We start from the raw sequence: 24,023 nt of genomic DNA, 5'->3' as shown, positions 1-24,023 counted from the left end.
AGGGAGAGGTGTGGGTGGCGAGGGAAATGGAATAAGCAGCTGGATTAATGTAGATGGGAGGTTGTGTCCATTTTCACAGATTAGAAGATAAGTGCAACTTCTCATCTTAACACAGCAATAAACAACCCCAAGCGTGCTGGCATCTGGCCCCAGCACAATGCGCCTATCTATGCTGGCAGGACAATCAATCACTGTCTGCTCGGATCAGTGAAAGACCACGGGAACAGGAAGGCCACAGGGTTTCTAAAATTAGCCACTTAATTATTAATTGCTTATTTCGGCAGTGAAAGTATTTGTGCCCAACCAAGGTTGTTGGTTTTTTGTGTGTGTGAAGCTGAAGTAGCTATTTTTAAGTAAATATATAAAGACTAAAGCTCATTGCATTCATTAAAATCAGAACAGGTGGTCACATTTTACAATTAAAGAGAGACTCTCTTTTAGGCCATATGGACCTTCACAAAACAAGAAAAAATACCATCTGCTAAGAAAGCAGAGATCTTTAAAACCAAGCGAAATGAGAAAAATAAAAATTTCAGATATCCCAGCAGAAGCCTCTCCCTTGCCCTATTCTGAGATTGTCCACAACTAGCAAAATTTCTGGCATTCCCCTCTATCTTGGGTTAGACATTACTGAATTTTCTAGAACACTTCTAATCATGAAAGCCAAGTACAGCGCCAAAAAAACACTCAATGTTCCTTCTCCATGCACACATCCCTTCCAAAACTCTGCCTGTGTCCCTTAATACCCCACCTATAATACCTCAGCTTTCCATACAGCTCTATAAAACACACTTCAATTCTGACCTGCAGCACCAGCTGCTATTTGCCTTTAGTTTTTTCCTTAGCAACAAACATTAGAATTACACAGATTCTCTGTGGAATTTTGCCACAATACTGCAATGTGCATAAACACAAAGGTTGTGCCCCAGACCAGCAGACTGATTTACTTACTTACATCAGTTTCAACTTTGAATCTACTTTTCTACAGTCAAAAGCGTTATGCTGAATGCCACTCAAATGCCAACCTCCTTATCATCTTGCTTATTTCTTACGCAGTCTGATTTGCCTGATATATACAAATGCTTTATCCTATTCTGGGTTTCTATATCAACCATATAATTTTAAGACACTAAATTCCTGTTGACTTGAAAGTTACTGGAAGCAGCTTCCATGCTGTTCATTTCTAAAAATGCTTCAGGTTTTTTGAGCCAGGTCACACTACACACAACAGTTTTCCTTTAATTGCCTCAGAAGGCAAAAAGAGCAGCCAAGATCAACTATGGTTATTGGAAAAGTCCCAGACTCCAGATCATTGTATTAAATAATGTTTCTTCAAAGTGCTCAAAGATAGTCTAACTCAAAAGGGAGTAGACTATGTTTTGGGCTTTGAGGTATAAGCGACACCTGACAAGAAGTGTGTGTCTCCACCACAAAGCTTCTCACCACAAAGTGCATGATATTTATCAATCAGTGGTGACCTTAGAAGCAGTTTCTTTTGTAATATGGGTTAGAGAAGAATGGGTAATGTACGAGCAGTTTTGTACATTTCCCTGGATTCTGGAACATCTAGAGTAGTGATACACACGAACAGAAGGCTAGAACAATTGATCTATCCAGCCATCCAGAAACTCTAGGTAACGCTCACTTTCCACATCAACTACTTTATCACTTCCACCATTAGCACTTCTAATACAGCATTAACTAAACATTGGACAATTGCAAGCCTTTCCTCTCAGTCTGCCATTTCTGGAAACATAGGAAGAATTCAAATTACATTCTTTTCAAATTTTTATGCACATTATAAATCCACTTTAAATAAACAATTGCTTATTGCTTCTTGAATTCTTTACAGTTAAGTATACATTAAGTCGGCAGTTAGAAATATAGGTTGTGCGCTGCTTGGCGTACGTGAAGTCGGACAGGTGAATTGTCAAATTCAAGAAAATAGGTTTGTGGAGAGAGACGTAGGATAGGATATGAGGTAGCATGCAAGTAGCAGAAGTTTGGAGTGGAGCAAAGTTAGCTGCAATTTTCATGTATGGTGGGTCAACAGTATAGTGTTTTAGTTCATGCTCTAGGCAACTGCCTTAATGTGCTTGAAGTATGAAGTAACTGGTCTGTTAGCACCTCTCTGTTCTCAAAGCACTCTTTGGACTGTGATTTGCTCCACTCTTGCATCTGGTTGCCAATTTCATTCTATGCAAGAACCACATTACATTTTTAACTACGGTCTGGATCTACAAAGGTAGGGCCATACATGGCTCTGGATTCACAGCACTGAAACAACTGAAGTTTGGTCAGAGACAGAATATAGCTCTTATGTGGTAACTTTTAGTTAGAGAAAGTATTGCTGCATTCTGCTTCGATCAGTGGAGTACTACCTATCTGCTCTTTATTTGCTCACTTGCACATTACTCAATTTACACACAATAGCAATTGGGCACCTAAATATAGATTTAAATTTGACACTCATTTGGAATTGAGGATTAGCACCCTTTAAGATTAAGGTCATAATTAGGTCGGGGCCTTGATAATTACCCCAAGTGGGGAAGAACCAGCCCATGGGCTGGTTGACCCCTCTGGTATAAGTTTCATTTGCAACCCACAGTATAGCATCACAATGCCTTTCCTAGCAGATATTAATATTTTGAACCTCTGCTTTTCTGATTATAAGTAAATGGGGCTTTTATTATACCATATGCTCCCACACCCCACCCCACCTTCCCAGTCTGTTGTGTACAGGTAATTAGAATATGTGAATTGAAGGAAAGTGCCCAAAACGCATATATGGCAATCCATCAGCTCAGAGTCCCTTCAGAGGTGACTGGAGGTGGTAGGCTGCATTTTGTTTACGGTAACTGGTGTGCAGGAAAAAAAAAAAGTGGTCACTGCACCGGAATTCTTTTCATAAGAGGTGGAGGTAATATGGAGTGTCTGGAAAACATTAATCTAGGAAAAAGAACAGGAGTACTTGTGGCACCTTAGAGACTAACAAATTTATTAGAGCATAAGCTTTCGTGGACTACAGCCCACAGTGTAGGCTGTAGTCCACGAAAGCTTATGCTCTAATAAATTTGTTAGTCTCTAAGGTGCCACAAGTACTCCTGTTCTTTTTGCGGATACAGACTAACACGGCTGCTACTCTAAAACCTGTCATTAATCTAGGAGTATTCTATGGTACTAAAACTCAGCTTTATTTATTTGGTACCCAGGCAGGGCAGTCTGATTATTGTCTCTTTAAATCTGTCTATTTGTATAAGTCTCCTCCACTGAATTTCAAGTTTGGACACTGGCTGTCTGGTTTCATTCCATTGAGAGATAATATGAAAGCAACAACCACTAGAGATATTTGGGGAAGCCTGACCTTTTTTGTCTATTGTTGGGTCAGCTGTTTTAAATTATTTCAAATCAGAAGCAAGGGAGACCTAGTCTAAGTGAGTCAGCTCTGCTCCCCCCAGGTCATATTATCATGGGAGAGAGCAACAATAAAGTCACAGATGTCAGATGTGTAGAAGGCAGGATAGGGGAGTTAACATTTCTTGCATTTTCACTCTGTTCTTTTAAGAGGTATTGATTTCAGAGGTACCAAGAGAAGTGCTCACTGTTCCAGAGAGGCTGTATGTGTTGAAATCCAATCAAGTATATTTAGACATTTATCTGCAGACGCTTATGTAATTAATGCTACCTTTTTGCTGCCCCAGAATAAATCCGGACATGACTGCCCAGCACACACACAACTGAGAAGCAGAAACTTGAAGTGATACAGAGCATGTCTGAACAAATTTTACTTGGTGATAAAACCAGTGGGTACGCAGTCATGCCACTGTCAAATCTGAAGAGTTGAGAAAGCTGAGGTTCTGACTAAACACCGCACCGCAGATGCTTCTAGACAGAAAATGGTTGTAATCCCCCCCATGGGAAAGCTTGGTCAAATTTAATGGATTTTTGCTGAACAGGCACAAAATGATGGACTAGCAGAATTTGAACATCAACACAAGTTGGCCAAAGACTCATGTTAGCAAGCAGGCCTAACATGGACGCCATATTGCTTGATAAAAAAGGGAAACTTAAATGCTTAGAGGTAACATCCCTGGCTGGAATAAAAATAGCAACAAAAATGAGGGGACATATAATTTCATGGCCCTCCGACAGCTTTTTTGAAGCTTCCTCCCTAATGTTACTGACAAGAAAAAGGAATAAGAGAAGAGCCATCTACTGATTCTGATAAAAAATCAATAATACATTGAAGATGACATAGTATGCAAGACACCTTTGTCTTGATGGAAACCTAAATAGGGGACATGTAAGCAAGGGCTGCTATCTCAGAAACCTGACAAGCAAAGGCAGTTGCTACTAAAAACAGAACCTTAAAAGAAGAGCGGGGGGGAGGGATAACTCAGTGGTTTGAGCATTGGCCTGCTAAACCCAGGGTTGTGAGTTCAATCCTTGAGGGGGCCACTTGGGGGTCTGGGGCAAAATCAGTACTTGGTCCTGCTAGCGAAGGCAGGGGGCTGGACTCGATGACCTTTCAAGGTCCCTTCCAGTTCTAGGAGATGGGATATCTCCATTAATTATTTATTATTATTTTATAGAGATACCAATACTACTCTGAGACTTGTAGGGATATTTATGAAAAAAAATCAGGGAGCAATTAGGGAAGCTGCTTGGACCTCTTCTTTCCCCGGTAGAAACCAGGATCCTGACCTCCGAAGCCCATTCAGAGAGAAGGGGAGGCCTGGTCCTAGAAAAGATACCTTCTTAGGTCACCTAGGATCCTTAATTAACTTGGTGAGTCCTAGGACCTGAACCTTCTTACTGGGATGATCCTTCTCCTTTGTCGCATTCCCTCTCTCCCCTGCTGCTACCACCTCCTCCTGCCTCTTTGGCTTCTTCTCGCCAGCAGACTGCACAGCGAGGGTCTAATAGGAGGCAAGTCTCAGTGACTGTCAGTGGGTTGGGACATTGGATTCATTGCTCAAACCACAAGCTTCCTGTTGCGCTCTAACTGCCCCTTGTGAACCCTGCTGGCGCACTCCAGGTACCTACAACATTGGTACATACTTAATACCTTCAATTTTAAGGAGATGATCTGAATTGGTATGAGGTTGCTATTCAGGAGACTGAAGAACTGCAAAGAAAAGTAATGTGAGAATCCGATGAGAAAGATGACAGTTAAGCCAATTTACCATCACCAATATCGACACGTTCCTTGAGAGCCAGGAGTTTCGAGCGTTGTGGCAAAGGTAATTAAAGCTGAGTTCAATGTCGTTGGGAAGCAAAGGGCTTTTTAACAGGGATAGTATTAAACAGAACACTTATACTGAGGAGGAGGAGGAACAGATTCAACTTTTTAAACAAACACACCATGCTATTTTCCCCTTGCAACATGACAAGAGAGAACAGAGAGAAAACTACATTACACCAATGTCTGCCTGTACAGATATAATTACTAGGAGCCACCAATGGCACTGGGAGAGCTCAGATATGCACCTTTAATTTCTCCAAGCTCTGCCTTCTCCTTAGGACAACAGTACAAGAAATTTTACTCTAACATAGCCATCTTCATTACATGCATCACTTAATGTTTATGAAAGCACATTAATGTCCAAGCTGCCTTCTCCTGTACTAGCAGAAACTGTCAGAAATACAAGAACTTATTTTCTGCAACTAAAAACAGGAAACTTATTTATCTGCTGTATTTTACTTTTATTTTTACACTGAGTTTCCTCACTTTGTATTAAGAAAACAGTGTCCCTGTGAATAATCATTTTCTTTCACCTTATGGGACTCCTAGCAATCTTTTCTTGAAGTAAAACCCTAGTGATACAGCAGTGAACTAGAACAACGTTCTTGTTCTTTATTTCACGAGTGCGCCTGAAATGACTTGGTATATTGGGCTCACTGTGCATTTCTTATGTCCCTTGTCTATATATTGACCAGTTTCACAAACCTCAAACCCATAGTCTAATGAGCTCTTAAGTATTGTTTCGGAGCAGTTGCCCCACCTGCTTAACAATGGTTACCCAATAAGGGGCATTAAAGTGAGATAACACAACCAATGCAAGTTTTCCCTGCAGGCTGACTCTCCCAGGTGCTGTGCTGGTATCTGACAGCCCAAAGTCCATATAAGAGCTGCGTAACTCAAGGTTTCTTTGGATTTATTTTCCCTGTTGCCTAGGTCTGGAAATGTAACAACTGAGGAAACCATAGAATTGCCAGAGTTTTCAATATGATTGAGTTACATTAAATAAGTCTGGCCACTGAATCCTTGGCAGCGCCATCAGAGCTAACAACTGGCACACTGCTCCTGAGAAGCTCATGACCAGGACAGCAGGGTGTTACAGCCTAGCAGTTTTGTTCTTCGACAGAACTCTGTGGGGATAACTGCACAGCACTTGCCTGCACCACATGCCTTGCTTCATTCAGTGGTTTTCGTTCTTTCACTAGCACCAAATTCACTGCATTTTTTAAAGTGTGCCTTAACATTAGCATTTCATTAGATAGCTGTATCTCCCTTTGCTGAGTAGATAAAGGGAACAACAGCCTTGATGGGAACTGCCAGACTGGTTTTTAACCTTCACATTCGATAGGCTCCCTATGGCTAGAGGTTACAAATGACATTCATCAGGCTATGGATAATGGTCTTTGCCCACTGGGGACATTTTTTATTGACTTTGTCTAAAGCTTTTGACACAGCAGCCCATAAAATCTCCACTAAATAACTTCTCATATTAAGAGGGAAGACAGACATACAGTATTAGAGATCTTAATCTGGTGGGGCAAAGGCTCAGATGGGGAGGGGAAAGAAATGTAGGGTTTTTTTGTGGAATTCTTGTGAATTTTTGACCTTTGTAACTCTAAAGAGCTGGATATGCAGCGGATTCTCACGTAAAAAGGTAATTCAAAGATTGGTTTCTTGTCAGATAGACAGTCAGGCTGTCTGGAGTGGCTCACAAACGTGGGTGCAAACCGAAGGGCAGATTGTTACAAACTAGGGCAAACCCCAAACTGGTTTCATGTTCTATAATTAGATTTCATCAACCAAGTATCAAGTGTGAACTCTTCAAGAACTGAAATGTGGAGTCTTAGACAGTCCCCTTTAGACACTCCGGTCTATCTTGCCACCCATGCAAGCCTACCTTTGTGACAGATGGTCCCTTATACCAAAAAAATCACAATATTCAGATTACTACCAGTCCCAGAAGGACCAATCACTTGCCCCAGGTTAATTGTAGGTTAGATATCTTCTGTAATAAACTAACTAAAGATTAACTACAAAAAAGAAAGGAGTTATTTACAAGGTTAAAGCAGATAAATATACGCACACTAATGAGTTACTGATTTAGGTTCCAAAAGGAGTAGCTGCTGCATATGCACACTTTGTATGTTCTTTAGGGCTAACCAAAACTCAGCAGCTTTGGGATCTCTTGCTTATGCTTAGATATATTGTCCTCTCTGAATTCTAAGCAGCATAATGATAATTTTTCTTGACAGGGTGGTTGAGCCTGTAGTTGGTTGATTAGGTCTACCATAGTCTTGAATATCTCCTGAGGTAGATATACTCTGGCTGATGTGGAATCTATACAGCCCCCCATGAACTCCATTCTCTGGTCTGGATAAACTGATGACTTTTCTTTGTTGATCCTGAGACTTAGCATGGTGAAGAGACATAGGATTAGGTGAATGGAATTGAGGGTCCTGTGGCACCTTTAAGACTAACAGAAGTATTGGGAGCATAAGCTTTCGTGGGTAAGAACCTCACTTCTTCAGATGACTTGCATCATCGTTGGGAGCTTATGCTCCCAATACTTCTGTTAGTCTTAAAGGTGCCACAGGACCCTCTGTTGCTTTTTACAGATTCAGACTAACACGGCTACCCCTCTGATACAAGAATGGAATTGTTCACTTGCAGCATTGATCTTTTTCAAGATGTGTCAGTCATCACAGTTTGATTCTTGGATCCCTTGTCATCTTATACGAGCTGCTACATATTAATAACTCACGAGAGGGGTCCCTGAAGAAGGGAGGGGAAGGGAGCTTGTTCAACAAATAACAGGGAAGCTCTCATTGAGCTCTCCAGGAGAAAGAGTTTAAGACAAACCTCGCTCTACCTGTATCCTCTTGAAGATGCAGCAACAGATTGAGTATCTAACAGAGATATGCCTCTCTCAAAGGCAAAAGAGGCACCGTCATTAAGTGGAACAGCTGCATAATAGAAGGGCCAACTTTTGAATCCCAGGGACTTGTTTTGGGGTAGCAGTAAATCCCAGTACCAGGGAAGTCACTAACAAATAAGAGGTTTTTTAATATCTAGCCAACTGGAGTGGAAAAAATGAGGGAGAAACGATGATTGCTTTACTACCTACACACAATGGTATCAAAACTGCACAGTGTACAAAGAGGAAACTGCAGGGGCTCCATTTCTCAGTCATGGAAGGTAAGAAGAAACCGAGTAATGGTTTTGCCCGCTCTACCTTTTATGTCCTTGGAGACGGAGGCACAAGGGCATCCACTGTGCAGGCATGGCCCCAATGTACAAGCTCACGTACAAGAAAAAAAATGTTACCAAGATAGTACACATTTATGTAAGGTAAAACAATTGAAGACAGTCTGCAATGTACAGTAATTAGATTCTATCAAAGCATATATGAGGGGGCAGATTTACAGTTGCACATGTAACCTTAGTTTTGACATTTCCTGATATCTGGCTGCCTAACCATGTAACTTTCAGGAAATGTTCTCAATGCAGCTTTTAGTGTGGAATTCTAGTAGAATCATCTTCCCTTAGAATTCTTACTATGCTTAAGTGCTCAGATAATGATAAAAATCTCTATAAAATATAGATATAATCTGTAGTAAACCAACTCTAGCATCAGCATATTGCACACTCAGGGGCCACAGGCTTTACTAGCTCTGCGCTAAGCTTCAGTGAAATGCAGCAAATGCTACACATTAAAAACGCCTAAATGGGTACTGCACCTGAATAAGGAACTGGAGGAGTAAATTTGGGTCTAAGCAGCAGGCTATACAGCATAGTATTATGATACTAAATATATGATGTGTTGAAGCATTACAGAAGGTGCCATTCCATCAAGCAATTCCGTTGAGTAAATTGCTGGAAGACTCCCAAACGAAACTGCTGCCTTGGGAACTCCTAAAGTGGAAAAGCATTCTTCTCTCTAAGGGATACAGCAATAGCTGGTTGTGACAGCAATTTGGAAAAGATTAATCTGAACCTGACTTTTCTATTCTTGAATTACAAGGTTCATTTCAATTTTAATTTGAATAATTTTGTGACAATGACTAAATGACTTCAACTAAGTTGTAAAAAAATGTTCAGGAAAAGAGCAAAACAATTAACACATCAATTTCTGCTAATGACAGATTTATCCTTTTCTCTGGATAATCAAATGAAACTTTTCAAACTGATTTTATCATTTCACCCACTACTGAAGAGCAGCCACTTCTGGGATGAAATCTAGCAACTGTTTAACATTTCTCCAAACGGTTATACAATAGTTGTGTGTGAACCCTTTATGCTTCAGGATCTGTCTCATTGTGCATTTTAGTTTGGATAGTCTAATTACCTTCTCCAAACCTGATTAAGAACTCTGTGAAGCTCAAAAGCTTGTCCCTTCCACCAACAGAAATTGGTCCAATAAAAGGTATTACCTCACCTACCTTGTCTTATATCCTGGGAACAACACAGATATAACACTATAAACACAACAGGTACGAGAAATAAACACTTTATCCAGCTGAAATTAGTGTGTGTGTGCGGGGGGGGGGGGGTTGTTTAAACTAGGAGGAACATAATTACGCAAACTTTTAACTACTCTACTCTTCTGAAGAGTTCTTAAGGATCTAATGATCACAAGAGGTCACTACCTTCAACAATGTGGGAAACTGATTTGGTACTGACCATGGTAAGATTCATCGTCAGCATCATCAATGCTATTTCTTACACCATTTGGGCTTCTCCTTGGTGGTCTTCATTTGAAGTGCTGGCTACAAATGAACCAGTTTTGCTATAAGTACAAGATAGTCCAGTTTGGCTGCAACTCATGGTTTATAATTTAGCACCATGGATTGTGACACTATTGGTGCCATAAAAAGATTTTCAGCAAGTGCGTGTCAAGGCAGCAGTAGGTGTAAAATGGCAGTTGAAAGTAAGTAGAAACTTAATAATAAAGTACATTCTACAATTTATATGAGGGGAAGACTACTAAATATTGAAACTTTCAGAATACTGTGCTAAGAAAAATGGACCCAGTTTACTTTTAAGAGTAAGCAATATGTTAAAATATTCAAGGCAGATTTAGGTGAAACCACACACTTCCAGAAAAAACACAGATTTCCCTCAAACCAACAGAATCTGGACTCTCAGTATCCTTCAAGGAAAGGGTGAAGAAACAATGAGGATTCCTTCAACGAAAATAAGAACAAATGTGGTACTAGGGTTTCATCTGTTGGCTGTTTGATCACCTCAGTGGAATGAGCTAGTTTCTGTTTCCAAGAGGACAAGAGTCCACTTACCTAACCCACCACCAAAACTGGTATGCTTGTTGGTGGTTTCAGAGACTAAAGACTCGGTGCAGAAACTGAACACCCCAAAATAACAACCCCTACAGGACAAGGCTGATGTACAGTGATGGGAAAACTCTGTACATCCCCATCCATATCTATTCTGCAGATGAAGAGTTCAGTCTACAATGTCACCAGTTTGGGACTTTCCAAGTGAGCTCAGTGCTTTACTGTCCTTTGTGCCTTTGAGAAATCTCTCCATAAATTCACAGAAAAAGGTGACTTGCACCTCAACTCCAATCTATCAACCTACTCCCACCCCAAACATACCATATGTCTGCTCACAATAGACGCTTTGGGAATCAATTTAGGTTTTCAATATAGCTAAGTACCTACCAGTGAGAGCCTATTAAGGTAAGAACTTTCTTTAACTGAAAAGCCTTCACAGTCTCTTAGAAAAATCCCAATCTATCTTCTGGGTCATTAATATCACATTGCTCCTCCATTAATAGCTGGAAGTGACACAAAGCAGTCGAAGCACACAAATCTAAAGCAGCCTGAAAGACTGGTTTTACAACATAACATTGGAGAAAGTCAGTGCTCCACTTATTGTGGTAATCAATATTCCACTGGATATGGATGGTCCAAGAAGTGGTCTGTCCTGGACATACAGTGCATTATCAGCTTCATTCAAGGCTGCTGAAGCAGCCAGATGTGGTCCTGAACTAGAAGTGCATCAGGGCTTTTTGTTTATAAGATGGAGGTCTTCAGGAAGAGATAGGAGAATACTTGTAAATGAAAACAAAACTACTGGCATAGCAATGTGTGTCTTGCATGTTCGAACATGAGCCATTATCACTGGCCTGGCATCCTGCATCTTTAGTTATACATCACCACCACTGGATAAGTGTTCATTTGATTTATAAATTTAAGAATTTAAGGCTATATTATTCAAAGTCTGCAAGTATCCTGAATTTGTGTGATACTGAAGACTGTTGACTGCTTTCCGTTCCCTGCAGAGGCCTTCCATACTGTGACAGGCCCTCCTATCCTGAACGTTAGTCACTAAAGTACTCTTCTAGTCCTAGCTCATCTATTCTGTTCAGCACAACAGCAACCTGACAAACATGAACAAGCAAATAAAAACCTAATAAGGTGAAGTTGCTCGAGTTTAGAAAAATCAAGGTGTTCTGAAGGCATTTCAAGCATGTACGTTTTCAGAGTACTACACAGCTTACAACAATTTTACTACATTTGGGAAAGCTCAATTTTAAAAGTGGCTCTCTCTAGGCATGAGGCAGATGCCACAATCCCTAATATGCAGTTACTAGAGAATCCCAGTGATTCGTTTCCTCCTACTTTTCAGTTCCCTAGGAAACTGGTCTCTGGATTATGGGGCCCTCTAAAGACCCTAAAAGAGAGGACTGGCTACCTGACACCCCTTAAAAACCTAAAGAAGGAGATAATGATCTTGTGGTTAATGCAAAGTGGGAGATCTGGGTTCAAATCTTAGCTCTGCTACAACCTAGGGAAAGTCACTTCATCTTTTTGTGCCTCAGTTTCCCATCTCTAAAATGGGATAATACTTTCCTACCTCACAGGGATGCTGCAAGTATGAACTCAATGTTCTGAGTTGCTCAGATACTATGGTGACCATAGAGCAGATATGTAGAGAATGGACAATAAACAGACAGCCCTCTTCCCCCAGAAAACATAGAAAGGGAGGGGAGCACCTTTGCATAAGCGAAAAAGGGGTTCTTAGTTTAAGCTCATGTATAACCCTATGAACGTGCAGGTGCTGGTATGCTACCAGCTCTTTCATATGGACTCTGAAGAGTTATATTTGTGCATTTTGCATTAAGAACATGCTGGATTTAAATAGCTCTACTATGGATTTAGACTCAATTTCCTCGGAAAGCAATCTTGCACATGATGCAGCGGGGGAAAAGAAACATGCATTTGATAAACACGCAGGATAACAAAATTCACTTTTAATATCATCCCATTTGGACAACTATTGCATAAACCAATTCTTCATGCCTGGTAATAGGAACAAAAATGCCGTGAAAATGTTGCTTTGGAAATTTTTGACTAGAGGCACTAAAAAGAGTTAAATACAAACATTCCTTCCCCTGTGCCATTTCACCATATAATTGAATGAGAGAAGGAGCAGAACACAGCAGTTTAAGATGCAAGAGTGGTAGTGTTTTTGTTGTTGTTTGTTTTTTAAAAAGGCCATGCTGTGTATTCAGAATAAGTGAGAAGGGAGAGGGGGTGCAGAGAAAGGGGCTGAGAAAATGCAGGATGGTTTATCGATTTTTGTAGGAAAGGGAGTCCTCATTGGATTGCACTGCTAAGAAACCTGTTTTCTACATGTTGTGTAAAATCCTATCTGTTGGTATAGGGGACTTTAAAGGAAAGGTTCTTCCTGGGAAGTGTTCAAGTCCAGTATCACTGTGAGGTGAGAGGAATGGAGGAGAAGGGCAAGAAACTACAAATGGATAGGACAAAAAGGTGAGAGACCTGCTGATGGCTACAGTCTATGAGGCTTACTGCTAGGCTGTTGGTGGGCTGAGACCACTACCGATCATGCTGACCAAGAACTGTCTGATTGTTTCCTTGTAATCTCATTCACCTGTGTCCACAAGTTACCTAATCTTCGATTGTAAACCTATTCCTCCAAGGAGCTGTCTTTGTAAAGCACACAGCACAATGGGATTGTGGCTCATGGCTAAGACTCTTAGGCACAAGGGTAATACAAATACATAATAATGTCAACAGGAGATCATTCTAGTGTCAAGAGCTAGGAATCAGGGAATTTTGATGGCTTGATCTCTATACTATATATGGGAAATAAAGGGTCAATGGTAGCTGTTAACAGCATTACAGCACTATTTTATTCTCACCATGCTATCAGCTATATTTAGCTCGCTGAAGTTAACAGACAGCCTAGCCGCACTGAAACTGGACAAGCTGAACAATAATCTAGTTGCAAATTGCATACAGTTTCAGTTAACTTGTTTTTCTAAGATGTGCTTCTGGAAAATATATGGGCAGAAGGCATCAGTGTGCTACTGCTGGGGCAGAACAACAACTTTGGTCATGATTTAAATCACTAATTTCAGGATTAAAAAAATAGTATTTTTTTTTAAAAAAGAGGAAGAGATGACAAAATTACCTGTATTTTGTATTTGGCAGTGGTTACAGTTTATACTGCAGAATGTTTCAACTCAGTAAGCATGCAAATAGAATATTTTATTAAAATCAGAAAGCTTGGATCTTTCCCTCTTTAAATGCCCTTTCCCCTATGGCAGATCCTGTCAGGTTGCAGTTAAACAGTTTCTTACCTCCTCCCTCCACCATGGTGAGGCTGTGCTTTTAAGAGATATATTTCATAAATCTGAAACCCAAGTCCTATATCAAGCAGATTCCCTCTCTCTGATATAGTTTGTTCTAGTTTATCTTGTCAAAATGAGCTTTAGATGATGCTTTCAGAGAATCAACAATCCAACGAACACAACAACAAATCACATCAGCATTAGCCAGTTGTGAGCCACATGTACTTCTCCAGGGCACCTAACGTGAACGTAGTTCAATACTTGATATGGAAGCAGAAGTGCTTGTAAGTAAATATTCTATATTTATGGAATATAATTATATAACACCTTTCATCAAAGATATCTCAAAATTGGTACAGCCTGCTGGGTCCCACAACACCCCTTTCCTGTAGCTATTATTCCCACTAGATAAAACGAGGCACAGGGGGCATCAGAGTCTAGTGCACAAGTGACAGAGCCACACTCTGTTCTGACTCTCAGTGCATAGTTCTGCCTACCAGACCACATGTCGTCCTTTTAGAAATGACCATTAAGTCATCTGCTTCTATTTTCTTCTCTTGTCACCAATTAAGGGAGAGAGCCAGGACAAGAGCTCAATACAAAGGATTGTTCTGCATCAAAAGGAATTGTATGATATGAACTACAATGGGCAGACTAGCAGAGTCAGCAGAGTTTTATCAGTAAGTAAACAGTAGCCAAAGCTATTAGAGCAGAGAGCCCTAATTCACAGTGACTGTGCCAAAAAGTTTGCTGTCTGGCCTCTGACCAGAATCAAATCACCTCAGTACTTCAGTCCATTCCTTTTATTTGGTGATCGATACAGATAGCATATACACAAAGCACATGAGTGCAAGTTTCCTTTCGGTATGCCCCCACACCAGACTTTATTAAGAATACATTGGACTGCAAGTAATATGCACCTCAAGCAAGGACTAGGTAGCTTTCACAAAAGTTGATGCTAAACACAAATTCCAAGAAATATAGTGAAGATTGTACTTTGCAAACAAGGGATCTAAACCACCTTAACGTTCCCCCCCCCCCCCCCCCCATAGGGTCGTCAGCCTATAATCTACTCAGCATACATGAAGAGAATTGAAAACGTGCTCCACACCACATTGGTCTTATAATTTGCTTCAACCATTTATGTCTCCAGTATCAAGCATGAAGCTCTGTCACCACACAAACCTTTGCTCTTCTCCTGAAAATGTTCTAATTCAGTTGTTCTCAAACTGTGGCATGCATATCGCTGGTAACAGGTGGGTTAGAAAACCCCACTAGTATATCACCAGTAGAAGGATCCTTCATAACTACACTGATTAAAATCATAAAGGTGCTATTGCAAAGTACTCTGGAGTTTTAGATATGGGATGCGGACTCTTGAAGCCTGAGAACTGCTGCTCTAATTTCATGATCTGAGTTCATGAAGTTGGTATATAGAGGCACGCTATTTTTCATGTTTAACAGATGCATAATTGGCTGTTACATGAGCTCTCAGTCCTGTAAGGTGCCTAATTTCCCCCCCTCCCTATATGAGGCATTGCAAACAAAAAAGTATCAGAGGAAAAGTAATGGAATGCGAGTCCTGGAGTAGGATTTCTGCTCATATAATTTTAAAAGAATACTGTACAAAATTCTACTGCATGTGTAATACCATAAAGTATTGACTATTTTGTTACAAATTAATTATACCATTGAAAGGTAACAAACATCAATTTACCTAACAGGAAAAAAAACCTGCCATGAATGTACATGGGGTTGAGGAGAGAGATGCTGTATTTTACATAATGGTAGCCCATTACTTTAGCTCTCAGTCAATGAGTGTGTTTTACAGACAGTCTTAGGTTCCCACAGGGTGCTGAGAGTGATGGCAAAATGGGATTGTATGTTTTTGATCTGCCATTTCTTTCAAAGGGGGTTTCATCTCCAATACTGCTCTCTTGAAGGCCTTTTTTATTATTCCCTTATTAGTTTTACAGCCTAAAAGCAGCTCTAAAACTGTTACATTTATAACCTACATTTCCTTCCTTCTAAAATAAATAAAATTTGTAAGCATTATAAAATTTGAAATTGGTATATGCAAGGGAAATATGAAAAAAAATAACTATCCCTTTGCCTACCCAATACAATGAACTGTATGCACACCCCATTTCTGCACTTAACATTGTTTCACTGTAAAGTTTAAAAATGGGTTCCTTAACTTATTAAATTATTCTATTCTGTCATCTATTCCATCAATTATTTTCATACAAGTTGATGACTGAAAGATCCATCAGAAGTGCTTTTATGGGCAAGTCATTCCCATCATTTCAGTGCCTCCACAAGATTCTTATAGCAAATCATTAAGTGGCCAGATATCCATTTTAACTTGGATTAATAGACAACTCCCCCAAGTACCAAGCAGAATTTGACACATCGATCTCAATTTATACCTTCCCCACCCTCAGCTACTTTTCCCCATTATTAATGCCATTTTGCTCCACAGCATTTTAGTCAAACCTTTCTGCTACTCTCAAAATGCAGAGTTATTTAAAAATCTCCAAATAATTCCAACACATTACTGCCTCTTAAGCCAATCTTGCTCGTAGGATGAAAGTCCAGTATGGCTTATGGAACAGCTTAAACTGCTTTAATGCCACATCTTGCAGTATTAACATTTTTCCTAGATTTTGATCTAGTTTTCATCTGTGCTTTGTAAGTTTAGGCCCCAGTGCATTTTAGATAAATGGCAATCATGGTTATCTGATTTAACAGGAAAAAATGCTGGTGCTTGATGTCTTTTACACCTATATTTTATTCGCAGCTGTTCCATTTGTCAGTGGTGATTCTTGCACTCATTTCCCTAATCTCTTTCATAAAGAATCCTTTACATTCTAATATTGCTGATTAATATTGTAATTCAATTCTATTTTTGCATGTAGTTTACTAAACCTGCGCGATTACCTTTATCAAACAAATCAATAATTTACACACTCCAACTTCAATCCATTTTTGCAGCGCATCAAAAATTCATTTTTTTTTTCCCTTCTTAAGAGTCACAATCTAAGCAAAGCCTGCCTGGAATTGTGAATTTTTAATGAGATGGCAAACTGTTGATAAAAACCTGGTATTTAAATATCTCCAAAAGTTCAGAGTGTACAAAACATCGGAAATTCTTGTTACAAGTGCATTAAAACCACAAGGAAGGAAGGAAATGTAGAGTTATTTTTATGCCAATGAAACAGTTGGGGGCACTGCATGTTGTTTTCAGCCGTTTCCAGGTACAATAATAAATTAGGTTTACACACTCCTCAAAACTACATCTGTTTTGGAGTTCTAGTAAGGTCATCAACTTAAACTATTTTAAATCAAGGTCATTTCCTGCCCACAGTGTTGCCACTATAAAGTCTCAGTTAGCCAAGATCCCTCTTTTGGCCCAGAGGACCAGAAACAGGAGAATGGTAGTGGTTGGAAGAGAGTAAAACTCCAGGTGTTGGATGCTTACATTAAACCTATGCCTCACAGGGCATCTGAGATGCAACCACAACTGCACCCCTAGTTCTGTATTATTTACAGAGCCTCACATACAGTGATACATATCTGCAACTATTTATCAGGCAAGAAATACAAAATAATTAAGTGTAATAAACTCTCTCTTAAGACTGGGGGATATTAGTTTCTCATAGTGGCTTAGTGTTTGTGTAGACTAGCCATTACATAACAGCAAGCTGAGGTAGGAATCTACCTCACATTAGCCTGCTGCCACCTAACTGTCCATGTGCTGCCTGCTGATGCATGCTAAGAGTTTGTTGGAGCACTATGATCTAGTCCTCTTAGATGGGACTAGCTCAAAGCACATTAACAAGCTGTTAACACATCCGCAGGTGCACATAGATAATTAGGTGGCAGCTGGCTACTGCAAGGCAGATTCACTGCCCAGCGTGCCATGGTCTAATTGGCCCTGTACAGAAGGCCTTAGTTTCTTCATAGGTCAGACTTTTCAAGAGGTCTCCGTTTCCATTTAAGTATCAAAATTATTGAGCAGATTTTCAAAAAGCTTGCCACTTCAGTGTCAAAATGGCAGCCTGCTGGGCACAAAACACTTGTAGAAATCCAACCCCAGTTGTGAGATCTGAGCAATTGAAAATCTGGCCCAGGAGTCTTTTGAAGAATCTGGCCTCAGAGGGGTATCTTGTTTGGTTGCAAATAGGAATAGTCAGAAACTTGAGGAATTCTGCTCTTTCCCTACCCCTTCTGTTCCTCTATAAAACACACTGGTTACCTACCTGCACAGCCAAAAGCCAGATGGTATCTAGAAGAGGGGCTGAATTTGACACAACACACATTAGCCTTGGCCTCAATACTTGCAACTGAATTATCCAGGTTGGTAGACCACAGCTTCACTGAGGAGAAACAAAACAAGAGAGGCAGAAATGAGTAAGTGAGGCTGAAAATGCTTTTTGAAAGATTTAAAAACATGGTCAGTACTCAAATAGGTTCCCACAGAAACTCATCACACACTTGCTTGTAGGGATTTTCATGAATATTAATATTTTTGAGAGGGTGAACAAAATTAGTGGGTACTAAAAGGCAGCTTTTGGTTGATGGATCAATTTTCAGCACATTCACAAGCACAACAGTAGTTTACCACTTCTACACACTCGATATAAACAATATCACAGGATTCAAGCCTGCATTCCTGTGGAGTTTGGAACTTCATGCAGGTGTCTAGCTGCATACTGTAATCACAGTATGCCTAAGGCTACCGGACAGCAGACTTGTACAACCAAGAGCAATGAGGCTGATATTCTACCTACTCTGTCACCCAGCTGTGCTCTGAAGAACCCCTGCTCAGTTGTAACCACTCTGCATAGATTTCATTTAAATGTACCTGTAAGCACAACTAGTAAGAACAATTTGTTTTCCATTCTTCAAAGATTGGTACCAGGAGGAAAAAAAGCTGCACCGGGGTATAACCTGTCACTACTTTTTATTGTTACATTTCAATTCAATCCACGTGAATGACTATTGTGTAGAGGTAAACATAAATAAAGATTAATCTGTACTGGACTACTCTAGAAGGGGAAATGGTATACGCAAACACCCATGTACATATGATTGTATTTTATGCCTGCTTAGACAGGCCTCTTTCACAAATACGAAGCGATGGAAAGTCTTTGAGGCCCTTCAGTTTTTCCCCTTAATAGCTTCATGTACACATTTAAGGTACATATTTAAACCTACAAAGATAAGGCATATTAAGCACTATCCACCCAGTCAACCGTGAACTTTAAAGAAGGTTATACACTGCAAATTGTGGGCTAACTCACAGCTTTTCCAGGAGCGCATAGGAAGGGGTGTTGTGTTGTTGCGCTCTCCCAGGAGCAGCCCAGGAAGCAGACTATACCTCCTGATTTCCCCCTTTTGTTCTAGTGGGGGATAAGGCAACTACGTATTGGATAGTAGCTATGCAGAGAGGCTGTTCTCCCCAAACAGACAGGGTTCACATAGATTTGCATGTGACAGGTCCTCTATAGACAGATATCCCTCCTCTGTATGGAAGGGGTACTCTGGTGCCTCTGTGGAGGGGAAGGGGAGAGGGCTGGCCAGGAGGAAGGTGGGGAAAAAACACCACTCTGCTTTGGCTCCAAGAAAGATACACAAATATATTGCTATAGCCCCAGTCTATTAGCTATTCCCCATATTACCCCACTCCCCAGGAGTTTCAGGAGAGGAGGAGAGACATAGCCTCTGGACAGATGCCTATAGAACCACTAAGCTTGGGGACAGCTTATCCACAGGAAGGGTAGTGGACTCTTCCCCTCCCCCCTTTATTTATTTTAATAGTTCACATGAAGGAAGGGGAGGGAGCGCTGCTCCTTGCCTGCTCTAATTCTGGCCATCTTTGGAGGACAGTTTCAAAGATGTGAGAAACAGCAATGCTTGGAGCATATTGATGCATCCTTTAAAAACAGCACAGTGGGAACATCTGACAGATGTCTGAAGCCATTACAAAGTATCACATATACCCATCAAACACAGACGTTGATACATACTACATCTGCATACAAGAATTATGAAAAGAGCTAAATTACATGCAGCTATCAGTTTCCAAACAGTAATAATCCATTCTCTTATTTACCAAATATCTAGTATACATTATAAACAACCAGCTACATTAAACATAATTAACAGCTTTGCAAGGATGGCCTGGACCTTCTCTTGCTCCAAGTGATATTAAATGACCTAGTGCCTCATCTGGAGTCAGGGGGTAGGAGAGAATTTTTCAAGCAAATAAAAGCTTTAGCTTCTCGCTTTAAAGAAGAGATGCCAACAGAAGCTCAGTGTATGTCGCAGTGACAGCAGAGGACATTAGCATTATTGATCTGATGGCACAGGAAGCAAGTAATTCTGATTTCTGTGGTTTAAAAAAAAAAAACGTAATGCCAGCAGATAATGCTCTTTAGATTGAAAGCTATAGGGTCTATGGGTATTTGTGGGAGTCAAATAAACACACAGCTCATAGTAGTGCCCCTTGCAAATGTATGTCCCATGCAGCCACTTGTTTTGAATACTCATTAGGCAGCCTTCCAACTAAGTTCTACAAGTTAGAAACTGTGTTCAATATGGGTAATTCTTTTTGGCACCACATCAATATAATGAGCAGATACTTGATCTTAATTTTGTAACGAACAAATCAGGGGCTCAGTTTTCAGCACACTAGCCTTTCGCCTTTGCACAATTTTATTCAAATCATCTTCAGATCACAAAGAGCAGAATGATCTTTGTGAGCTCATCTGCTGTTTAATCAATACGGGTGCTCATAAAAACATGAAAGTTGTTACAATTGGTAGGCCAGGGTTAGATTCCACAGCAACTTCCTTGACCACATAGCTGTGGAACATACAGGGCTCTGATTAGAGCAGTGCTATCAGCTTTTTGGTGATTTCCTCCCCCCTACCAACTCCTGCCCCCTAACTTTAAAAAACATAAAACCACATGACAAGTCACGTTTTAGCTGGAAATAAATGTGTATACAGCAGGTTCATAAACTCTGGTTGTATGAATTTTGCTTCACTTACTGTGAATTTTAGCAGTTTTGTTGAGACTGAGGTGGTAATTATTAAACACACAGATGCCCTGATAACACTTAGAACTGTGCTGATGAGGCAAAACTACCCTACGAGATCAACTGTTCTTAAAACATGCTTTGCCTAATTTTGTTGCTGCCGAGTGCTGCCTCTCTCCATGTGGCCAAGCATCCACACCTCATAAAACAGACAAGATGATGTCTGGGAAGCAGTTCTTAGTTTAAATTGATTTAATTTTATCAAGTTTCTGTTCAATTGATTGGTGCTTTAGTTCAAATGCTCACTAGTTTATAAATTAACCTACTATGGGTCAGAGTTTTGGACAAACACTCCGTAAGAGGAAACTATTCACTGCAGTAGTTGAAAGGAACAGTCATCTACATTATGAACATTAGCGAATATTCTTCACAAAACATTCATAATATCGAACAGTCATTTTATTTATATATAAAATACACCGGGTAATATGATTTTGCTATAAGACACAGTATCACCGAGCCCATTCTCTAAAATTAGTCCATTTGTTTATCAATTTCTACTCTCAGCATACACTACAGGATCATGCTTCCCTCATCATCCCATATGTAGACATTGCTTTAGGTCAATGTATTAAGTTATGAGATGAGAACAGTTCTCTCATCTCACATAGTCACTCTCTCTATAAACTATTACAACATTTATTTACTTTTCCATAGCATTCTTGGTAGTATCTGAGCAGCCCACAAACAATGAATATAGCCATAAAACCCCTGTGAAGTAGGAAATGATCCTCCTTTTATAAACTGGGAAACTGAGGCATGAAAGATTAACCTGATTTTCAGAAGCAATGTGCACCTAAAATTCCAATTAAAATTATTTTCAAAAATGGAGCTCCCACTAAAGCCCCAAGTGACTTGTTCAAGGTTAAATACAACGTCCTTGATAGAGCTGGAAACAGAACACTGATCTTTTGTTTCCCAAGACAACGCCCTAACTACCAAGCCACCGTTCCTTTCCATGGACCCAATTCTGCAAACCTGAACTAACTCGCTCAGTTCACTACAACTAATCAACATGTTTAAGTATGTGCAGAACTGCCGCCTATTCATTATTTCTATATCTAGATGAAGGAGAGAATATTTTACCTTCACTAATTCACATTATGAGAAACCAGTTCACTTAGATGCCTTAAATTCTTCTCCAAACTCATGAGACAATGAAAATGAAAAGCAACCTCCCACTGAGCTCTCAAGTGTATTGGAATTTTGTGGGACAATCAGTATTTCAGTTTGATCGGGGCATCTGATTGCCAAGCCTAGAAATATTCCACACACAGGCACTCGGCCCAGCCAAATAACCTGTAGTTTAGGGTGAAAGAACAAACAGCTAGAGACAAGTTCTGATCTTCTTAGCTGTGAATGCCGTTTATGGGCTCGTCTACGTGAACAATTAGACAACAGCAAGCTGAGTTGTGAATCTACTCCACGCTAGCCTGCCACAGTGTAGGTGTCCACATGTACCCTGCTGGCACATGTTAAGTTTATTAGAGCACTGACTTCAAAGCACTCTAACAAACTGTTAATACATATCAGCAGGATGCACATGAGAAGTTAAACCACAGCAAGCTAGCGCAGAGTATACTCACACCCCAGCTTGCCCTGTAGAAATTGTTTGAATAGACAAGCCCTAATTTCTGTGCACCTCACCAAGCCTCACGCCCTAACCCAGACAGCACTCAAGTATTCTATTTTACAAGCAAGTTAACTGAGAAGTTGCACAAGACCATTTCAGGCAGAGCTGGGAATAGAACCCAGGCCTCTAAGATGGCAGATCCACGTCTTAACGTATTCAGGCCAGCCACACTGCCTCTCAGAAAGATGGCCCAATACGTAGACGTGGCTATCTGATTAGTAAACATGTTCTAACCACTAGACTTAATTCTCTCCTAGAACAGAACCCACTGGCAAAGTGGGTCTAAAAAACTCCTCTAGTAGGTAGTCCACTAATTATCCTTTGAGCTCAAGGGATAGAGGTCTGACTGGGGGATCTGAAGGTCCAGGATTCAGTCTCTGCAAATAACCCATGGGGAGTCCCTTTAAAATAGCACATGAGTTTGGTCATTTGCCACATTTCGCTTGCCCATCACAAGTTGGAAGGTTTGAAGGTTGAGAGGTATAGATGCTGCCTATTATATAGTTTATTTATATCAAAATATTTTTGATATTTTTTGTATATTTTCAAAGGCTGTGTACTGAAAGAGTATAATAGCTTCTTGCAGGTCCCTACAATCTATTTCTGTGGCTATGACGAGGTTACCAAACTTGCTTAAGGAAGATTTTTATTGAATGCACGTTTAGCAGTCAGTCACAGGTAGTTTCAATCAATGATCATTCCAATCTCTGAAAGTTATATTACTGGTAGGAAGAGTCAAAAATAGAGAGAAGGGAATGTGACTTATGTTTGAAAATTATTTTTCAATTTGAGGAAGAAAACTGCTCTGACAAACCAGGTTTAAATTCCCATCAACTGTTTGAGATGGGACAATAAAAGTGTATTTACAATAGTAAGAATTTAAGGTCATACCAGTCACCACGGGACACTTTTTTGCCCAAACTTCTGTTTCCTTTCATAAATTGGCCACTTATTCGTACCATCAATGTTTAAAATAATGCTTATGTAATGAAGTTTGGCAATAGGTGTTTGCACATGCCCAGGAAAGCCCCAAAAGTAGGCAGGGTACAGAGCTGACGGAAAAACAAAGACAACATGATGGTCCATATGTGGTTCTCTTCTCAGAGACAGATCAACTATAAAATTTGGCTACTAGGGGAGACTATCTGGTGGTCTCCACCATGGACTGGTCAAGAGATCCCCCTCTGAAGAGTTTCTAGCAGACGAGGTCACGGCTGCCTTTCAAGATGTCCTTTCAAGCCTCAGGAGATCTCCAACTCCCTGCTTACTGCAGTTCAGAGGGTCCCAATATGTAGATAGTACTAATGACACCTACATCAAGTACCCTTCTACAAATTTCAGAAAGGTAAAGTAGGTATTTTTACATATTTTCATTTATAGTTTCAAGGTCAACTGCCTACGACAGTCCAGACCCGGAGTTAAT

The 24,023-nt window shown here is 40.2% G+C and overlaps 1 protein-coding gene across 10 annotated transcripts in view; it reads right to left on the bottom strand.

Annotated features, from left to right (window-relative positions):
- Positions 1-24,023, bottom strand: part of COP1 (COP1 E3 ubiquitin ligase) — a 236,435-nt gene that overhangs the window by 74,284 nt on the left and 138,128 nt on the right. For all 10 annotated transcript variants that reach the window (XM_065554554.1, XM_065554553.1, XM_065554549.1 and 7 more), the window contains one exon: positions 18,125-18,241. In XM_065554554.1, coding sequence (XP_065410626.1) covers positions 18,125-18,241 — 117 coding nt within the window. The remainder of the gene's footprint in view (positions 1-18,124; positions 18,242-24,023) is intronic.

This window comes from Chrysemys picta, chromosome 8 (genome assembly GCF_011386835.1).
Source record: "Chrysemys picta bellii isolate R12L10 chromosome 8, ASM1138683v2, whole genome shotgun sequence".
NCBI classification, from domain to species: domain Eukaryota; kingdom Metazoa; phylum Chordata; order Testudines; family Emydidae; genus Chrysemys; species Chrysemys picta.
The sequence above is the reverse complement of the archived record's forward strand: the minus strand, read 5'-3'. Positions and strand labels throughout refer to the sequence as shown.